Source organism: Peromyscus maniculatus, chromosome 17 (assembly GCF_049852395.1).
Source record: "Peromyscus maniculatus bairdii isolate BWxNUB_F1_BW_parent chromosome 17, HU_Pman_BW_mat_3.1, whole genome shotgun sequence".
Taxonomy (NCBI): Eukaryota; Metazoa; Chordata; class Mammalia; order Rodentia; family Cricetidae; genus Peromyscus; species Peromyscus maniculatus.
This window is the reverse complement of record NC_134868.1, coordinates 25,703,621-25,724,635: the sequence shown is the minus strand read 5'-3', so window position 1 is coordinate 25,724,635 and position 21,015 is coordinate 25,703,621. Positions and strand designations below refer to the sequence as shown.

The 21,015-nt window shown below is 48.9% G+C and overlaps 1 protein-coding gene across 1 annotated transcript; it reads left to right on the top strand.

Moving 5' to 3' along the window:
• The first annotated feature begins 19,970 nt into the window (after nucleotides 1–19,970).
• Cldn24 (claudin 24) lies at nucleotides 19,971–20,853 on the top strand. Its single transcript, XM_076553339.1, has one exon. The coding sequence runs from the start codon at nucleotides 20,092–20,094 to the stop codon at nucleotides 20,752–20,754; it is 663 nt and encodes a 220-aa protein (XP_076409454.1). The 5' UTR covers nucleotides 19,971–20,091; the 3' UTR covers nucleotides 20,755–20,853.
• The last annotated feature ends 162 nt before the right edge of the window (nucleotides 20,854–21,015 follow it).

Sequence of the window (21,015 nt, the reverse complement as noted above, 5' to 3'; positions counted from 1 at the left end):
ATGATAAATCCTACTTCACACAAATTCCAGAGAACAGAAAGATGCTGCAATTATAGTGGCGTGTGTTGATTACAAGTGATACCTCAAACAGGGGAGACCTTTTATTTAGACAAGGCGTTCACGGGAACCGGAGCCACTGCTTCTAGTTCCGTGGCTGTTCTGGTTCATAACAGTTCTTTCTGGTTCTGGTGCTGGTCACTCATCTTACAGTTGGGCCTTCCGGCCCCGTTGTTGGGGGAGTTGGTGGGTAATGGGGGGGTCCCTAGGGCCTCAGATACCGCAAAGATCAGTAACGTTGGATACATGAAATAACTCAGAATGTGATAAGAGAGTGGGAACAGAGAGAGCTACAGCAAGATTAACACGTCAAAGCAGCCTGTTTGCAGAGGAAGACCGGAAGTCCGTACTGACCCTATCGCCATCTAAGAAACTGAGCATGCGCAGAACAGTCAGTGCAAAAAAAAAAACGAGAGAGAGAGAGAGAGAGAGAGAGAGAGAGAGAGAGAGAGAGAGAGAGAGAGAGAGAGAGAACGAGAGAGAACTGGAAAAGACCCTACGCATGGCCCACTGCTTTGGGGCTCTCCTCAGCTCACTAGCCCACTGTCATTCCTGAGAGTGCTTTTCCTTGTTCTCAAAAATCTCTTTTATTTTAGGTGTACGGACATTTTGCCTAAATGTATGTCTAAGGCATCATGTGGGTGCCTGACACCCATGAAGGCCGGAAGCGGGTGTCAGATACCCCTGGGACTGGAGTTGCAGATGGCTGTGAGCTGCCATGTGGGTGCTGGGAATTGAACCAGGGTCCTCTGGAAGAGCAGCCAGTGCTCTTAACTACTGAGCCATTTCTCTACCCCTTATTTTTTCTTCCTTAATGATCTGTCTATAATGATCTGTCTATTTTTATTCCATACCTAATTTTAAAAGTGTGATTTTTTTTCTCCATCTCTCCATCTGGTGGCTGTTGGGATTGCTACCTAACCTGTGTTGTATTTTTTTTTTCTCTTAAGCCTCTAACAGATGTCCTTAGGCTTCATTTTGAGTCCACTTCTCCCATCCAAGCTTCTGAGATCAGACGAGACTGGGTGCGTTCAGGGTGGTATGGCCGTAGACTTGAGTCCACTTCTAAACTATCTCCCCCCCCCACCCTCCCCATCCCTCTCTCCCCCTCCCTCTCTCTCTTGACAGGGTATTTCTGTGTAGCTCTGGCTGTCCTGGAACTTTCTCTGTAGACCTCAAACTCAGGGACCCACCTGTCTCTGCCTCCCAAGTGCTGGAATTAAAGGCATGCACCACCATGCCCAATTCCACATCTAAATTCTTATGTATTTTTTCCTAATTTAGTTTTTACTCATAATCATAGACTTGACTCTGCAGTCCAGCTAGACTTGGAGGGGAATGAGGAAAATATGGAACCCGGAGAACTTCAGTGAGAGCGGAGATTACAGGGCATTACCAGCAGGTGGGGTGGGGGCGGGGTGGCAGGACACCAAGTTCCGCTTTTGCCTCCTCCTCCTTAAGATGCTTTGGAAAACACACTGCTTGTCCATTTGCCTCAGAAATCAGCAGCATCCACCTGGGTCATAATCCAGGCAGAACCAGAGTCAGGACAGGAAAGGGAGGGTGGCGGAAGTGAGATGGGATGTCTCTAGCTGTCCTTGGTCACTCACTGCCAGTCCTTTTTTGCTCTGTTACGTCTTCCAAAGAGCTTAAGGACTAGACAAGAGGAAAGAGTTGTGTGGGAGAACAACAATTGTGTTAGCTTCTCGAGAAGTGGAACCAGTAGGTTCTGTGCATGGATGTAGACAAGATTCGTTCTAGAAACTGGATCCCATAGGAAGTCCTGAGATACACAGTGTGCCATTCAGAGAACTAGGGAAGCTGGTGTCCAGGACTGAAGATCCAGAACAGGAGGTCCAGGGCATCGGGTTGGGTTGGCATTTGTGTATAAGCCCCTGAGTCCAGAAGCCCAAGTACCAGGGGTTCTGATATTTGAGGGGAGAAAATGCATGTCCTAATTCATGGGAAGGGAGAGAGAGAGAGATGAGATGAGAGTGTGAAAGACAGGGATAAAAGGAGGATGGGACAGACAGAGGGAGGGAAAGGGATGAGGGAGAAAGAGAGAGAAAGAGAGAGAGAAGGAGAGGGAAAGGGAGGGAGAGAGAGAGAGAGAGAGATCTTCACTTTTATTCTATTTGGTCTTTGGATACCCACCACACTGTGAGAATAGATGTTAGTATGTTTATTCAAATGTCTGCCTCTGGTAGAAATCAAACACACACACACACACACACACACACACACACACACACACACACACACACACACCAGAAACGATGCTTTCCCTGCCACGGGGCACCCCTTAGCCCAATATAGTCAACGTTTAACATTGAACCATCACAGGACTGGTGAGATGCCTCGGCAGGCCAAGGTGCTTACCACCATGTCTGACTGTCTGACTTCATCCCATGCCACAAGATGGAGGGGGAGTTTGTTGTCCTGACTTTCACACACACACACACACACTGTGATAGATGTGTGCCCACACATATATGCATACGTGCTACAATATTAAATAAAAATAAATAAACAAATAAATAAATGTAAACCAAGCATTATGAGTAGGCTAGTCTGAATCAGTGGAGACTGGTTTGTGAACTGCTATGTCTACCATTCTATGACATGGAGTTCTCTCCTCTTCTGGTGTGTGTGTGTGTGTGTGTGTGTGTGTGTGTGTGTGTGTGTGTGTGTGTGTGTGTATGAAGTGTGTCTTTGTATGTGTATGCATGCTTGCCTGTGTACATTTGTGTAGAAACTGTCGGTCCTCATACAGAGTTCCTCATCTTGATTCTGGGGTGACAATAACGCTATTTGAGCATCATGGCCCTTCTCAAAAGAAGAAAGTGGGGAAATTTTCAGCGTAATGGACGCCACTGAGATCGACAAAGGACTGGAACATGTGTGGACAGGAGGACTTGAACTTTGCATGTTGCCAGTGATTTGAAATGAAAACAAAATACACACTTAATAAATGCAAATTCTGTAATGTAGTTAGAGTTTTCCTGCCTTGCCCACAGTCAGGACAAATCTTTGTCACCCGCCAGTCCCACAGCCACTTAGACCCAACCAAGTAAACACAGAGACTTACATTGCTTACAAACTGTATGGCCGTGGCAGGCTTCTTGCTAACTGTTCTCACAGCTTAAATTAATCCATTTCTATAATTCTGTACCTTGCCACATGGCTCGTGGCTTACCGGCATCTTCACATGCTGCTTGTCATGGCGGCGGCTGGCAGTGACTCTCTTTGTCTTCCTGTTCTTTCTTTTCTCCTCTCTGTTAGTCCCGCCTATACTCCCTGCCTAGCCACTGGCCAATCAGTGTTTTATTTATTGACCAATCAGAGTAATTTGACATACAGACCATCCCCCAGCACTGTAAGAAATGCTTGATAAATGTAAATTATGGAAGTAACAACACTTTTTGTTAAATAACAAACAGGCCCCACCCCTACTCCATGCCAACTTCTTAAAAGTCTAGGGTCTCTCAGCCCTGGTTCTCAGCTTTTCTCTCAGTCCTTCCCAGAGGCCAGCCTTCTTCAGGGCCACCCTCCTGGTGCCCAGGGAGATACACAGACACTTGGGTTAGAGACTGATGGTGTAGGATGGGATGTAGCTGGCCGTATTCCTCGTACATAAAACCAGATGTGTACTGCAGTTGTGCAACCCTGTAGGGTTACAACATGACCGTGTGTGTCAACCAAGGGTGGGAAGGTGCTAGGTGAGCGTGGTCAGGTGTGGCTGGAGACCGGGCCCACATCAGGATGTGGGAAGTAGAAGTCAGTGAAGAAGAAAAGCTGCAGTGTTTGGTTTGTTCAAGGAGGGGCGGCGCTGTCTTAATCAGCTTTTTTTTTTTTTTTTTTTTTTTTTTTTCCACTTTACCAGACACAGGCTGCTCATGAGGGAAAGCGGCGTACTTGGCTTGTGTTGGGTAGGTTGAAGTTCTCATAGCATGGCATGGCTCCATGACGAGGGCCTCCTGGGCGGCAGCATTTCATGGTAAGAAAGCCAACAGCAAAAGCTAGGACAAGGAATGAGCCATAGTTACACTGTGGCCCAGAGAAGAAACACTTGTGAGTCCCAACTGTCTCTTCTGAGAGAAGGCCCCAGTGACCTACAAGTCTCTCACTCGGCCCCATCACCCAACAGCGTCACTCTGGAGATCCAGTTCCCAACCCATGACGTTTCAGGGAGACCATGTCAGGACCGTCACACGAAGGCTGGAGATGCCCCTCCGCTCCCAAGACTATAGAGGGCAGATGGGGTAAGGAAGGGAGCCATAGCATGCAAATGGAAGATGGCGACTGTAGGTATATTAGACAGGGTGGGGTGTGAAGGAGAGGGAAAGAGAGGGGAAGGAGAGAGAGAGAGAGAGAGAGAGAGAGAGAGAGAGAGAGAGAGAGAGAGAGAGAGAGGAGTTGGGGGAAGGAGGGAGAGAAAGAGAGAGAAATCCCGAGAGCCCTGAGTTGGATCCCCAGCCAGCCTTGGCTTCCTACAGTAGAAGACTTACTTGTGGATAGACCAGGGCGGAAATGGACTGACCTACCCAGGGTGCCAAGATCAGAAGGGCAAGGCAAGATGGGCACAGTGGCACATGCCTTCAACCCCAGTACTTCAGAGGCAGAGGCAGAGACAGAGGCAGACAAACCTCTAAGTTTGAGGCTAGCCTGGTCTACACAACACTAGTTTGACAGTTAGCAGGGCTTCCGAGTGTGGAAGACCAGAGGCCTGGGTGAGGTTGGGGACAGCCCAGGCTGGGGTAAGAAAGAACAGCAGAAAACAGTGTGATAGCAATATCTAAGCTAGCCAAGAAGAGGAACCGACCAGAACGTCTGTCAAGCCATGAGCGGACAGATACCATATAATAGGACAATTGATGACAAAATGAGGCAAGTGCCTGCCCCCGCAGGGATTAAATGTGAAAGCGCAATGCTCAGTGAAGGAAGTCAAACACATATTGTACGATCCCATTATGTGACAACCACCTCAGGTAAATCCATGGCGACGGAATGGTGGTTGGCTAGACTAGGGATTAGGGGTGAATCTGGGAACAGTGGCTGAAGGCTGAGGAGTTCCTTTTCAGGGCTGTGCAGATGCCCTGAAGTTGACTTGCCCAGCTGAACTATGTAAAAGCCACCGCATTTTATACCTTACATAGATGAGCTGTATGATGCATGGATGTAGCTCAGCAAGGCTGGTGTGCCTCTGAGCAATAGTCTCTGGGTTGGACTCTGTCCCGGAAAAGCATGAGGGGTGGCTGTCTCTTGTTTGCCCAGCAGTGGCTGTAAACTTCTGCCTGCTTAGTTTTCAGGCCATGGCTCATTCCGTTTCACAGCAAGTGCGAGCCCAGCCCAGGCGGAGGAGAGGACCTCTTGCAGTATAAATCTTGTCTATTCTTGCTGGGTACTGCACAAAGGAGGCAGACTGTCCTTCCCATGTCACGCTGGCCCGGAGCTCAGAGAAAAGGGCCAAGTGTTTCCTGTCTGAGTGATATGTGCAAAGCAGACATGATGTGTAAGGCAGACATCATGAGCCAATGTTTAGGAAACATCAGTGTCAGCTGGGCATAGTGATGCATACACACTTTTGATCCCAGCACTTGGGAGGCAGAGGAAGGCAGATATCTGAGTTCAAGGCCAGCCTGGTTTACAGAGTGGGTTCCAGGAAAGCCAGAGCTACATAGTGAGACCCTGTCTTGAATCACACCCTCCCCCCAAAAAAGGAAAAGAAAAATAAAGAAAACATCAATGCCTGGCTGTCACCTCTGGTCACAGCCACAGGGCTCCTCTGTTGCCAATCATTGGTCTTTCTAAAATGATACATTGGATTTGTGTGTGTGTGTGTGTGTGTGTGTGTGTGTGTGTGTGTGTGTGTGTGTGTGTGTTGACATGCGGGCCTGTGTGTGTGTTTGGGTGTACGTGTGCCATAAGATGAATGTGGAGGTCAGAGGCCAACTTCTGGGAGATGGTTTTCTCCTTCCACCATGTCCTGGGAACCAAACTTACGCCATCAGGCTCAGTGGCAAGTGAGCTCACCTGCTGGGCCATCTTGCCAGCCTCGTGTGCCTTTTCTCGAGAAAGTGAAAACATTCTCCCAAGCCAACAGCAGAGTCTACACTGTGCTTATTTCCTTGACATCTCACCAGTGTGAGCGTGAGCTTTATTTATTTAGCCTTTTCCACTGGGGCCTGACGGGAATTCGTTTTAGTTGACATTTCTGTCAGCGCTGGGGTTTGAAGGCCATCAAGGTGGCCCAGGACCAGATGTCCACAGCAGGTCTATGTAAGGATCCCAGCATAAACGAATGTAGCAGGCCACATTCGGAAGAGAATACTAGGCTGCCTAAGCAGACTCGTCGTCACCTTCCCCTCAAGAGTGGCCTCTCCTTCACATAAGCCATGTTTGAGTCATACAGTTGGTACTCAATGAGTGCAGGCTCCCTGTGTTTGCCCCTGAGGGTAGACTCCAAGACCAATCTCTCTCCCCCTCTCTCTGTCTCTCTGTCTCTATCTCTCTCTGTCTCTCTCTCTCTCTCTCTCTCTCTACACACACACACACACACACACACACACACACACACACACACACACACACACAGTTTTTCGAGACAGGGTTTCTCTGTGAAACAGTCCTGCTGTCCTGAAACTCACTTTGTAGATCAGGCTGGCCTTGAACTCATAGAGATCCACTTGCCTCTGCCTCCTGAGTGCTGGGATTAAAGGCATGTGCAACCACCGCCCGGCTAAGAACAGTCTATGTTAACCTGCACTTCTGAACATTGAGGTCCTGGTCACACACCTTTCTGGAAGGAGGCTGGGCATAGCTTGCCAAGCTCAGTGTTTAGGGAAAATGGGCTAGCACAGAGTTCTCTTGGCTTTGGGGGCATTCTCTGAGAAAAGAGAACCCCTGCCTGGTACACTTATGAAAGCTGAGCACCTCCACTGGGGCATCTTTGGCAAGTACTTCATCTGAGAGGTCTACGAACCACTTGGCCGTGAAGACCCCTTTCCCAGATTCCCAACCCTCCATGAATCATGTACCTGGAATGAAAACTTCAGGCTGAGTATTCCTCACTCCAAAACAGGTGGGAACAGAAGCACTTGACCTGGAATTTTCCAGTTCTGGAATATTTGCTTGTATGTAATGAGATATCATGGCAATGGGACCCAGGCTTAAATATGAAATTAATTTGTTTTATATATACACCTTATATACCGCTAGGCAATTTTGTACAACATTTTCATTGCACTTATGTTCTGAATAAGACTTACCATCTGAGGTCAGTGTGGAATTTTCCACTGGTGGTGCATCTTAGTTACACTTCCATTGCTGTGAAGAGACAATGTGATCATGGCACCTTACAAGAGGAAGCATTTAATTGTTTATTTCAGAGGATTAGTTCCTGATTATCATGGCAGAGGTCATGGTGGCAGACAAGTAGGCATGGTGCTGGAGTAGAAGCTGAGAGTTCACATCTGTAAGTTGCAAGCAGGGAGAAAGTGGGGTGGGGGTGGGGGAATGGCCTTTTGAAACCTCAAAGCCCACCCTCAGTGACACAACTCCTCCAAAACAGCCACACCTACCTCAACAAGGCCACGCCTCCTAGTCCTTCCCAAGTAGTTCTACCAACTGGGGACCAAGCATTTAAATATGTAAGCCTTTGGGGGCCAGTCTTATTCAAACCACCCTACAGTGTCAGGTCAACACTCAAGAAGCTCAAGATTTTGGAACATTTTAGATTTCAGATTTTTGAATTAAGGATGTTGATCTTGTATGAATACTCAACACAAGTGCCTTAATGTAGGAAGGGATTGATGGACCCATGGATGGATGAGTAGACAGATGGATGGATGAAGAGATCAATGGGTGGATGGATGGTAGATTAGTAGATAAATGGGTTGGTAGATGGATGAATGGATTGGTGGATGGATGGATGGATGGATGGATGGATGGATGGATGAATTAGATGGATTAATAGGAAGGGAGGATGGATGGGTAGATAGGTAGATGGATGGATGGGAGGGTGAATGAAAACATTCAGGAATAGGCATAAAGTATTTCATATTTGTAATCTCTTTCATGGATTTGTCTCCTCTTGAAAATGAAATTTTCCTTCCTGCCTACGCTGACAGAAATCTTTGTACTGATAAGAGCCTCAGCCCTGCTCCCACAGCAAGAGCTGGGTAACATCTGCTGGAAAGCATCACATTTGCATCCTGCCTTTGAGCTACAGCTGTAGCGGAGCAGATGGGCCAGTGGCTGCAGGACTATGCTCAGTGACCAGAGTCTGTTCCTCTAACCTGAAGGCCAGTGGGCCAGCATCATGTGATGGTACGGTGTGAGAGGGGTGTGGGAGACAGAGCCATTCAGAAACATTGGGAGAAACAGTGGGGTTCACAGCAGGCTGTTGAGCCAAGCTTGCCTGCCAGGCCCTTCCCATGGTACAAACCCCCAATTTTAGAAGAATCAAGTTGTATAAAACTTTGGACAAGGGCGTCTGGCTCAGGTCAGGCACAGTAAGGAAACTTAACTGCAGAAGCATTGAAATTTCACATTCTCTGAAGGCGGGTTGGAAAAACCAACTCCGAGGTAAAAATAGCAGCTCATTTATCGAGAGCCCATTGTGTGTTGTGGGGTTCCACACATGGCCACCTGTGTTCTCAGTATTTCACCTTGTGAATACTGATATTCTATTATCTATCCTAGACCAGGAGATGGCATGCTAAGCTGTCCAAGGCTGCATAGTTGCAAAGTAGCAGAGTTAAGCTTTGAACCCAGGTTTTTCTGATTCTAGCACCCAACTTCTTATGTTACCCTTACATCAGTTTGCGATATACGAAGAGCCCACTCTACTTGGAGGCGTACATGGAAATCTTTGTGATACTTCTGAATGATGCCATTTAAAAGTGAGTATTCGGGGGAATTTTCAGAGGTCATGTTTGGAATGTGAAATGTCTTCCACCGCGCTTTGCTGTGTTTTTAATACTCGGTCCCCAGCTGGGTGGTACCCTTTTGTGAAGCTGGGATACCCTTTGCACACGGGGTCTAGCTGCCAGACATAGGGCCATAGATGCAGGGCTGGTGAGTCATATTTGGTTAGGTTCCTGCCTGAGCTCTTTGCTGCCTGGTCCACTGAGACATAACCGAGCTGCCCCACCCCCTGGCCCAGCACCACCCTGCCTCCCCCCCCCCCCCCGCCCCCATCATGACGGGCTGCATCCTTTCAAACTGCGAGCCAGAGTAAGCAAGCCTTTCTTCTTCTAACTTGACTAACGTCAGGGGTTTGGTCACAGCAATAAGTAGCTAGCCTGGATGGACTAGTGTCTCTTTTTGGCTCTGGGGCTGGTGGGTTTGATACCGAACGACCCCCCCATAGCTGGGGGAGTCTGTTGCTCTGGAAGGCTGGTTCTGAGTAAATAGGAGTCCGGTGTTATAGGCGGTGAGTTTTCAAAGGAGAAGGTTACCACTGAAAGCACCACGCAGCGCCGGATTTCTTTCTCAGTGAAATGGAAGAGTGAAAACGTCCGCCTTCCTTAGTGTATTGTTTTCCGGAAGCGGACATGGAGCCACCCACGGAGAGAACAAACACCACTGTGTCCGCGGACTGACACAGGCGTTCCTGCAGGAGCAAGTGAACCTGGACGGGGTGGGAGACCCGCGCTTCCCTCCCACCCCTAAACCAAGCTGCACATGGCTCGGCGGCTCCACATTGCTTTGTGTGGAACTGCCGATCAATCTGCCAGAGTCCCCGGCTGGGGCTGGATCAGTGTGCTGCTTCAGGGGGATTTCCCCCGGAACTCTCTAGAAGTTTCTGGAGGGCATGCGATCTAAATTCCTCCAGTATGTTTCAGGATCTTTGAGGCTTGGGGAGTCAAGGAGCAATTGAAACAGGGCGTCCCCTCCTCTGCCTCCAAGGATGCCTGTCAATGATTGACAGGCTAGGGGGGCGGGTCTGAGGACCCCAATGTGGATGCTGGTCTGGCTTCCTTTTAATTGCTGTGATAAAACATTTTGACCAGAAGCATGAGGAATGAGTTTATGTGGCTTACTGTTCCAGGTTATAGTCCGTCATTGAGGAAAAATCAGGGCAGGAACTCAAGCCGAAACTTGAAACAGAAATCGTGGAGGATGAGGCTGGAGAGATGGCTTCATGGCTAAGAGCACTGGTTGCTCTTCCAGAGGACCCGGGTTCAAGTCCCAGCACCACATGATGGCTCACCTCCATCTGTTACTCCAATTCTAGAGGACCTGATGCCCTCTTCTGCTCCTTGGGATCCTGTACTCATGCAGGGCACTTAAACTCACACAAGCACATACACATAAAAATAAAAGTCAAACAAGGCCGGGTGGTGGTGGCGGCGGCGGCGGCGGCGGCGGCGGCGGCGGCGGCGGTGGCGCACGCCTTTAATCCCAGCACTCGGGAGGCAGAGGCAGGCGGATCTCTGTGAGTCCAGGCTAGCCTGGTCTACAGAGCCAGTTCCAGGACAGCCAGAGCTACACTGCCCTCCCCCAATACAAACAAACAAACAAACAAATAAAAACCATGGAGGGATGTTGCTTGCTGTCTCCCTAGTAGGTTCCTGCTTAGCTGGTTTTCCTGTACATTCTAGGACCACCAGCCCAGGGAATGGTGCCACTCACAGTGGGCTGGACCCTACAACATCAATTAACAATCAAGACATCCCCCCACTGGACATGCCCATAGGCCGCTCTGCTCAGGGGAAATTCTCCACTTGGGATTCCCTTCTCAGGTGACTCCAGGCTGTGTCACACTGGGGGTTACAGTCGGCTAGGGCAGATAGGGAGACTCCTAGACCCTCGTTTAAACTCTCTCCCATAGATGGTTCCCTTTAGCCATCAAATGTGTAGTTTTCTACCCAGACGGACCCCATTTCCACCTGGCACAAGCAGGGATGTGAAAGACCTGTTTACCCCGGTATGCCCAGGGCCATGCCTGTGGCAGCTGGAGAAACATTGGTTGAAATGGCTGGGGAGATGCTCACACAAGTGTTTGCCACACAAGTATGCGGACCCAAAAGAGTTCAGGGTCCGAGCACCAATGTAAAAGGCTGGTGTGGTGGTGGTGGTGGTGGTGGGGATGCAGAGGCGGGCAGATCCCTGGAGCTCCCTGGCCAGTCAGCTCGGTTCAGAGAGAGATGGAGAGTGACTGAGCTCTGACCCTCCCATGCGAGCGTGTCCACATGTATGTTCACACACACACACACACACACACACACACACACACACACACACACACACACACACTCCCCGAGCTTGTAGTGCACCACACGCGTACACAGAAACACGTGTTGGGTGACTGGCTGGCGACACCAGAGGTTTCCTACAGCAGGTCTCTTTGGTGAAAGGGGAAAGTCAGAATGGAGTGGCCTGTGGGGCTGCGCGGTGCTGGGCCGCGCGGGGCTGGGCTGCCCGGTGCTGGGCCGCAGCGTTTTCATCACCGGCTGTGGAACGGGCACTCCTGGGATCGCGTGTGAGCCGGGTGCATCTAGGGGCCCAATGCACACTTGGCGTGGGGAATGATGCAAATTCAGAATCCACCTTTAGTTCCCAGAAGCCCTTGGTGTTCAGTTCTGGCTGGAGAGTCTTAACTTCTCTCAGGCCCCGAGGCTTGTGGTAAAGCAGAATAGAGACGAAAGACGCAGAGGCTGTCTGTGGCGCCCGCCCCCCACCCCAGGTTGGGCCCCACCATGCCTTTGTTTCCCGTTTGTGCTGTCCAGAACCCCGTGTTCCCATCCCCCAAGCCCTCCTCCGCCACCACTCCCAGCACACTTGCCAGTATGTGACAAGTGCTTGGCTGATACTGGTGTGGAATTCGGTCTCTGACCTGGAGAAGAGGACAAGCACCAGTGTTGGTCCGGGCTTAAACGGGGCTGTGGATTCCTGCTGAGTCCCCCACCTTATGAAACAGTGAAAAGAGCCCAGGAATCGAGTCCTGGGGCCATTGCTCAAGTCCCGACCCTGAACTTCCAACTAGCTTCTCAGGCTGCAGCTTCTCAGACAGGGAGTTGCTGTGATGTCTGGGGCATCTGCCGCCTCTGGGATCCCATGAGTCACTAGATACCCACCTTGATGGGAACAGGTGCCAAAGGCTGTTCCTCCATCCTGGTTTGTGATGATTTCCCCATCTGTTAGCTGGAAATTAGCTTAGTCAGAGAACTGAGAGCCTAGGTTAATATTTAGAAAGGATTTACAAGGTAAAGAAGCCAGTTAATCCCGAGCGGGAGGTCTTTTCACTCCTATTTGTGGAACAGGTGGAGACTGTGTCCCAACTTCGGACAAGTCTCCTAATCCCCCCGAAGGCCGTTCCCGTTGCAGTTTCTAACTTTACATCTACAAGGCCAGCAGACACTTCTTTTTTTTTTTTTTTTTTTTTTTTTTTGGTTTTCCGAGACAGGGTTTCTCTTGTGCAGCTTTGCGCCTTTCCTGGATCTCACTTGGTAGCCCAGGCTGGCCTCGAACTCACAGAGATCCGCCTGCCTCTGCCTCCCGAGTGCTGGGATTAAAGGCGTGCGCCACCACCGCCCCAGCAGACACTTCTTACAGTGTCAGCGCCCGTTGCTGGAGGACACACTTGGCGTTCGGACTCTGGTCCAAGAAGTTGCCACAGAGAACGAGCGCCGACAGGCAGCAAGCAAGCTTTACGACAAAAATGGGGAGGCTATTGTGACAATGACCAATGATGTAAAAGATTAAGGCCAGACACGAACAGGCCCGGACTTGTCTCTTTGTGATACTGTTCCCAAGCCAGTCAGTTGCCTTATTTAAATCTCCAATTCCTTATCTGTCCAATGGAGGTGATGTCTGCATCGTGGAATAAAGCAGCCTCCACAGTGCACTGACAGGTTCAAGCCGCCATGTCCGGCCTTTCGTGTGGATGCTGGAGATTTGAACTCAGGTTCTCAGGCTTGAACGGCAAGTTCTGTGACTCACTGAACCATCTCAGCCCTGGGATTTTATTTTTTTGAGCCCCCCCCCCCAAATTCTATCACATATATATACCGTATGTATGTATGTATGTATGTTATCTATCTATCTATCTATCTATCTATCTATCTATCTATCTATCTATCTATCATCTATCTATCATATCTCTCTATCCTATCTATCTATCATCAATCTCTCTCAAGGACACTGAACTTATACACAGACTAGCTATAAATTTGAACTAATTAATGCAAGTTAGAAGTAAATGGCTTTAAAGGTAGTATGTGTTTTTTTTTCTCCTAACCACTAACATCCTCAGCCTCAGAGGCAAGCTGGCATATTTTGGAAGGCCTGGGACAGACCACCAGGGACCTCATCAGTTTCAGATAACCTTAGAGAGAGCTAGCACAAATCAAGTCAGATGTGTCACAGGCTGGGAGCTGACGGAGTCCCACTAGCTGATCTTGCCTTGACCCTGGCACTGGCTGAGACTGATGAGCCAATTCTGCCTTTGACTTGCCACTGAGGCTGGCTTCAGTGGGTAAGCTGGATCCCAAGGGTTCCGAGACCTGAACTCTAGGCAGTGAGCCTAAGGGCCATGGTGCCCCCAAGGTCAAGTTTGATGTGCTTGAGACTCATTAGAGTTTCAGAGGGGTTTTCTAGCCTGCAGAATCCAGCCCCAGCTCCCTGGTGACACTGATTTGGAACACATGGGCCCATCACAGTGATGTTTTGGGTCTGTCTCACCTGCTGAAGGTCTTGGGGATACTGGGAAATGGTTATTGAACACAACCATCATTAAATATGGAATTATATGTAAACATGTATAAGTTACATTAAAAACAAAAATATTTTTAATTCTCAAAACATCACTTCTTGGGCTTGGGAGACAGGTTTAGTCAATAAAGTTCTTGTTGCCTAAGCATAAGAGACCTGAGTTCGATCCCCAGAACCCATGTAAAAATGCTGGGAGTGATGGTGTGCAGTGGTCATTCCAGTGCTGGGGATGTGGAGACAGGAGGATGCCCCCAACTCAGATGGCCAGTCTGTCTAGCCTAATTGGTAGGCTCCAGGTTAATGAGAGGCCCTGTCTCAAAGGAGGTAGGTGGCTTTGAGCCTGATGCCTGAAGACAACCTTTGGTGTACACACAAGTACACACACACACACACACACACACACACACACATACACACACACACAAAAAAAAAAAACCCTTAACACTTCTTAATTACTTTGCTTCATTTTACCATGGTGTATGCCTGGAAGTTATTTGTATCCATGGTCTCTGTGTGACAAAATCCTCTCATGGTGGCTGCTGTACCCTAGCTCCCAGTCGGCCATCTGAGAGGGATCACAACGGGAATGCTCTCACTGCAGAGTGTGGCCGAACCTACCACCCCACCTATGGGGTGGAATCCACAGTGCTCTTGGAATAAGCTCCTTGGGTGGTGTCCTTAGGAGGGAGAACATTCTAACAGAGATGGGAGGGACATCCCAGGTCACCTTTGGGTTCCGAGAATTCGTGTTTGGGCTTCAAAGATCTGGACGCACCCTGGCACCATCTGTCAGTGACTTGACCCTTCCGTGCTTTAGAGCACTGGTACTAGGGTCTCTGGGCAGCGTCTGGCACACAAAAGGTGCTTTCACAATCGCTACCTGGAACAGTGATTGACAAAAGGGAGTTCAGCCCAGCAGATTATTTTTTCTTCTACAGATTTATTTTTTTCACCTTATGTGTTCTTTGCAGAACATTTCAAAAATACCAAAAATACCTACAAGCACTGCAATGTTCCTGCACTTTCTAGTCTTTTCCCTAGACCTCAAGAATGCCCATGCCCACCAATCCTGAAACAGGATGTTCTTGTTTGCAACCCAAGAGACCTCAGCAATGTTTCCTACCCTGCTGCAGCTGGTAACACCAGAGGTGTAGGGACAGCTGGTGTCACCATCAGCATGGCATTGGGCACAGAATCCATGGTGTTGACAGTCTGTCCTTATTCTAGAAGGAACCATCAAATCCATCCACTGAACACATGTTGATGAGTACGTATAAAACACAAGGCATGGTACTGTAGGGTAGAGTACCAAGGAGCCTTGGCCTTATAAATGAGCTGAGAATTACTATTTACTAGGATAAGAGTATATTAAAAACAAAATAAACTATAGCTTTTCTTTGTTTCTTTTCCTTTTTGTTGACAGGATACTGCTGTCTGGACCAGGCCGGCCCGGAACATCTGGGCTCAGGTGTTCCTCCTGCTTCAGTCTCTGGAACCACAGGCTTTCTGTGATCAAATGGAGTTGTGTTTGGCAGGAAGAATCCCTTTGTCTTTTCTGACATGTCACAGTGACTGGGAGAAAGGGCAGTCCCTGCGGGGAGCGCACACCCAAGGTGCTGGCCACAGAGGCGTAAAATGGCCTTTCCCATAGCTGGCTCCACTGGGGACATCCTTCTTGCCAGGTCTCCAACCATGACAGAGACTTCATCTTGTGCCTAACATTTGACCTGTAACCTGGCCCAGGCTGGAGCACACACCATGAAATGGTAGGCTTGGAACTCTAGAGCTGGAGGAATTGTTTTTATTTAATTATGTTTCATCTTTGTATCTGTCCATCTGCCTGTCTATCTAATCTATCTATCTATCTATCTATCTATCTATCTATCTATCTATCTATCTATCTATCTATCTATCTATCTATCATCTACCTATTTATGTATTTATCTATCATCAATCTATCATCTACCTATGTATTAATCTATCTATCTATCTATCTATCTATCTATCTATCTATCTATCTATCTATCTATCTATCTATCTATCCATCTATCTACCTACCTACCTACCTATCATGTATCATGTATGATATATGTATATGTATGTGAACAGACCACAGCAGTGAACAACTTGTAGGTGTCAACTCTCTCCTTCTATCATGTGGGTTCTGAGGATCAAACTCAGGTTGTCAGGCTTGACAACAAGTTCTTTACTTACTGAGATGTCTCACCAATCGTGGAGGGATTTTTTTTTTTTTTAAGGATTATTCTGGCAACAGGAGGTCTCGTCTTCCCTTTGACCTTAGCTAAGATCTGTCGCCCTCCAATGCTGACTTATGCCCCTGCCAGTGTCTTCTGTAGTCTTGCTCTCTCTGTGCCCCGTCCCTGCAGCAGGATCTCTGCTGCCAGCTGTCGGAATGGGCATATGGAGCCAGCCCTGTCCAAGGGCCCAGGCACTGTCACAGTCAGGCCACACTGCTTGTCTGGAGACAGTATGGTTGTGACTTTTAGATCTCGGTGATACAACGAAGGGCCCTGGGACTACCGGTTAGTTTATAAAATGCAGATGTGGCCGGGCGGTGGTGGTGCACGCCTTTAATCCCGGCACTCGGGAGGCAGAGGCAGGCGGATCTCTGTGAGTTCGAGGCCAGCCTGGGCTACCAAGTGAGTCCCAGGAAAGGCACAAAACTACACAGAGAAACCCTGTCTCGAAAAAATAAATAAATAAATAAATAAATAAATAAATAAATAAATAAATAAATAAATAAATAAATAAATAAATGCAGCTGTGATCACGCCACATGCTTGCTTATAACCTTTCCAGGTTCTTAATTATCTTTATATTGAAATCCTGGCACTTGGTATTAAACATTCCACTGCCCACTACAGCCTCACGTTCCCGGGGCATCCTTGCCCGCCACCCCTGCAGCCTCACGTTCCAGGGGCATCCTTGCTCTTCTGAGTTCCAGCTGCTCTCCCTCTGCAATGCTGCTTCACTACAGGCAGGCCCCAGAGCCGTGGGCCAAGAGATCAGAACTAAGTCAAAACAATTTTTCCTCTTTTTATTTTATTGACCGGCATTTACTATGTGGACCCAAAGTCAGAATCCTGCTTCTGCTTTAGTGGTACTGGGATTCCAGGCTGTTTCACCAAATGTTGTTCCTTCCTTCTTTGAAACTTGTCTCCAGTATTTTCTTACAGTAAAATAACTTTAACATACCTACCTACGTCAGTCATGAGTAACATGGTCTTTCAGTTTTCTTTTTTTCTGAGATGCTATGTAGCCTTGATTGGCCTGGAATTCACTACATAGACCGGGCTGACCTTGAACTCACTGAGATCAGCCTGCATCTGTCTCGCAAGCCTTGGGATCAAAGGTGTGACCACCACACCCAGGCTCTTTCAGCACCTCTGTGTCTTCACGGGTTGCTCAAATGGTAGAGTCACAAAATACACGGAGAGGATTGTCTTAAATAACAGTGTATTGGGACGGTTGGTTACGGCATGTTAATCGACGCCCTGGACCAAGTGCATTCTCCTGGTGTGTGATTCTTAGTGTTAAACCTGTGACAGGCTCTGGTCAGCTGGGATGGTTGTGCACGTTCTCTTTCAGTGCATGCTGACTTTGTGAGTTCTGCTTCTCTGTCTGTCTGTCTGTCTGTCTGTCTGCTCCCCCGAGACAGAATGAACATATATGGAATAGAGAGTGAGTAGGTGGAAGAATTTGTCTTCTGGCTGAGTGTCCCCTCCATCCACGCTCTAGAGGTGGGAGGCCTTCCTGGATCTGTATCTGGGGTTCCCTTCCACTTGCTGGCTCCTTCATGGACCTTTGTGCCTTGTGGTCCAGGTATCCGCCTTTAAGCCCCTGGCTCTTAATGTATTAGTTTAGGACCTGGAGAGATGGCTCAGTGGCTGTTCTTCTAGAGGACCCAGGTTGGACTCTCCAGCACCTCATGGTGGCTCACAACCATCTGCAACTCCAGTTCCAAGGGTTCCAACATCCTCTTTCCAGCCCCACAGATGTGGTGCACAGGTATACATATAGATAAAATGCCCATATGCATAAAAACAAGGTAAAATAAATTTAAAGAAACTAGAATTTTTTTAATCTAGGTACATGTGTGTGCAAGTGTGCCCACACCACTGCAAATTTTTGGAGATCAGAGGATGACGCCCAGGAGTTTGTTCTCTCCTTCCACCGTGTGGGACCTGGGGATGGAACCCAGGTCATCAGGCTTGGGAGCAGGTCTCCCACTGAGACCACTGAGGCTCAGGTAACCACTGAGCCACCTGGCCTGCCTCAAAGCTCTTCATTTTTTTTTTTCCGGCCCCCTGATTTAGTTGTTTGCCAATGATCTTTTCTCGCTCAGATGAGGACCCCACAGGGTCCTGGTGGGGCTGTACCACTCTTCTTGGGGGTCCCTTTTAGGTACTGGATTCCAGGCCAGACCACACTCGGCCAACATTGCTTGCAAAGCTGTAAGAAGTGAGTGAGAAAGGTGTGCAGAGATTATACAGGTCCAACTGACCTCATAGCAGAGCTTGTCCTAGGCAGGGCATCCTTCTTGGTTTAAACACATCTTGACAGAAAACTCACTATCTCACAAAATGGCCTGTTTTCATTATGTTTTTAAAAAGGAGGTCTCATTGGGACATCCATGTTTTCCCCAACTGTGGTGGCTGTTTGGACCTCCATCACCCCGACAGTCTCTGCAAAGGACATCTGAGCTCCGTCTTACCCCATCTCTTGGTGACAGGGCCCAGCCCAGTGCCAGCCCTTTCTGGATCATGGGCCTCTATGTGTACACTAAGGACATCGACCTAGCCTAAGGGATCCTGAAAATCGGCAAAAAGAAGGAAACTAAGGGTTGGGATAGCTTCGTGGCAGACTGCCTGCTTAGTGTATGTTGGCCCTGGGTGGAGCCGAGCACCCAGGAAGGAGAAAACGTCACGTGTTGGCAAACCTAATTTTGAAGCGCTGGGAATGGACCCCAGGGCCCTTTGCACATTGGTCAAGGACTCTACCATTGAGCCATACCTTCAGTCTGACAACCTTAAAAAAAAAATAAGCTGAGTAAATAAATAAATAAATAAATGAACACCACCCTCTAAAACTCTTTAGCTCCTGGAGGATGCACTGGGTTTTGGAGTCTGTACTGGCGCTGTGAGTGATTTTCCCCGGTCCTGAACTAGCCTTGCTTTGTGCTCCATGAAGCAGGGTGGTTTTCCTTCACCGAGCTGCACTCATCCAGGCCGTGGGCTCTGAGGGGCTGGGCCCGGCCAGAGACGGAACAGCGCTGGGAATCCGGAGCATGCGGCCTTTTGTCCTGGCCTGGGAGGCCCAGTGTTCTTTGAGGGGGTCACGCTCGCCTGAAGTATGCTCTCAAGGTGTGTCCTGAACCAAAACAACAAGATAAGGCCTCAGAGGTCGGCCCCATCGTGGCTCTTGTTCTCATACCAGACTTCTGTCTTGAAGTGGACAGACAGACACCTTCCTGCCTGCAGCTCCTCGGCCTTTGCAGCCCAAAGGACAAGGACAACGGAGTCCTGAGCCACAAACTGCTGCCAGAGACATCAGGCTTTACCCAGTGCCTACCGAGGGATGGACGGAAGAGTAAGGGAGAGCTGGAGTTTCCCACAATGCCCCTTTCCTAACCGAGTTTCTCTGGGCATCAACCCAGGTCCTTCTCGTTTTAATTAACACGGTGAACCAGTCTCTAGCTTTCAAAGGAATCTGAGGAAAGCTTCATGCCAAGTACCAAGCGAATCCCTGTGACACTCAGGGACACGGGCCCAGCTCTTGTGTAGGTTAAGGAACGCCGAGAATAGATTATAGGGAAACAGTCTACCTTTCTTTACAAGGCCTTGTCTTACATCCCTGAAATCTCAGCTGCAGCTGCTACAATGAGGTCCTGTTGTGGAAGGAGCTGACCTTTTATCACCACTTAAGATCTAATTAATCCATATTGAAGCACAAAGATTTCCGTTGTACGTTAGGGTGAGGGGTCATAGAGACCTCTTTGTTCATCCTTAGACTTATACTTGTCAAGCGTTGGGGATAGAATTTTACCAAGCAAATTGGAAGGGAACAGATCAAATCCTTATCAGAAAGCCTAACTCATAGCTTTTAACAGAGTCCTTGACCCTTTCCATGAAACACTATATTCAAGAGGAACAAACACGTAGTTCAGAGTGCCCAGAGAGTTAATGGGCAAAGCTTATATTCCGGGTGGCATAGAATCAGGACCATCACACCACGGTCAGCCAGACAGGGCGGCGGATCCTATAGAGTAGCTGAGTTACGACGACGTCTGTCCCAATGGCTTTCGTCCTCAGAACGGCCATGCAGTCTGTAGGGCTTTCCCTCTCCCTGCTAGGATGGGTTCTGGCCATTATCACAACCTATCTGCCCCACTGGAAGACCCTCAACCTGGAACTGAACGAGATGGAGAACTGGACCATGGGGCTCTGGGCATCCTGCGTCATCCAGGAGGAAGTGGGGAGGCAGTGCAAAGCCTTCGACTCCTTCCTGGCTTTGCCAGCCGAACTCCAGAGCGCCAGGATCTTGATGTCTCTGTCTAATGGGCTGGGGCTGCTGGGGCTGCTGGCCTCTGGCTGTGGCCTGGACTGCTCGAGGCTTGGAGAGACCCAGAAGGGTCTGAAGAGGCGACTGCTCATCCTGGGAGGGCTCCTGCTCTGGACTTCGGGCGTGATGGTCCTGGTTCCTGTCTCCTGGGTGGCCCACTTGACGGTTCAGGAGTTCTGGGATGAGACCATGCCTGAGATCGTGCCCAGGTGGGAGTTCGGGGAGGCCCTCTTCCTGGGCTGGTTTGCTGGCTTCTGTCTTGTACTAGGGGGCTGTCTGCTGCACTGTGCAGCCTGCTCGAGCCCAGCTCCCCCAGCCTCCGGCCACTATGCAGTGGCAGGATTTCGAGACCATGGTTCATGCCTGGAAAACGGAAGTGCACAGCCTGAAGTGTAAGCCGCCGCCAGCAGGGCAGAGTCACGTCCTTCAGCTGCTGACTAAAGGTCTCTGTATGTAACTAAACTGTGCTGCTCACTTTTTTTTTAATTCAATAACTGTTTTTTCTTTTGGGCTATACAAGAGGTTTGCCTCTCAAACCTGAAGGATGAAAGGAAGTCTATAAGGCAATTATGATGACGTCATGTAGCTATGTGAGGAAAAATGTCATTGATTTGGTTATTTAATCCAGCGTGTGCTGGCAATTGACCAGTATAGTCA

Bases quoted from the DNA above. Each gene is read 5' to 3' on its own strand.
- Cldn24 (XM_076553339.1), top strand. From the start codon at position 20,092: ATGGCTTTCGTCCTCAGAACGGCCATGCAGTCTGTAGGGCTTTCCCTC.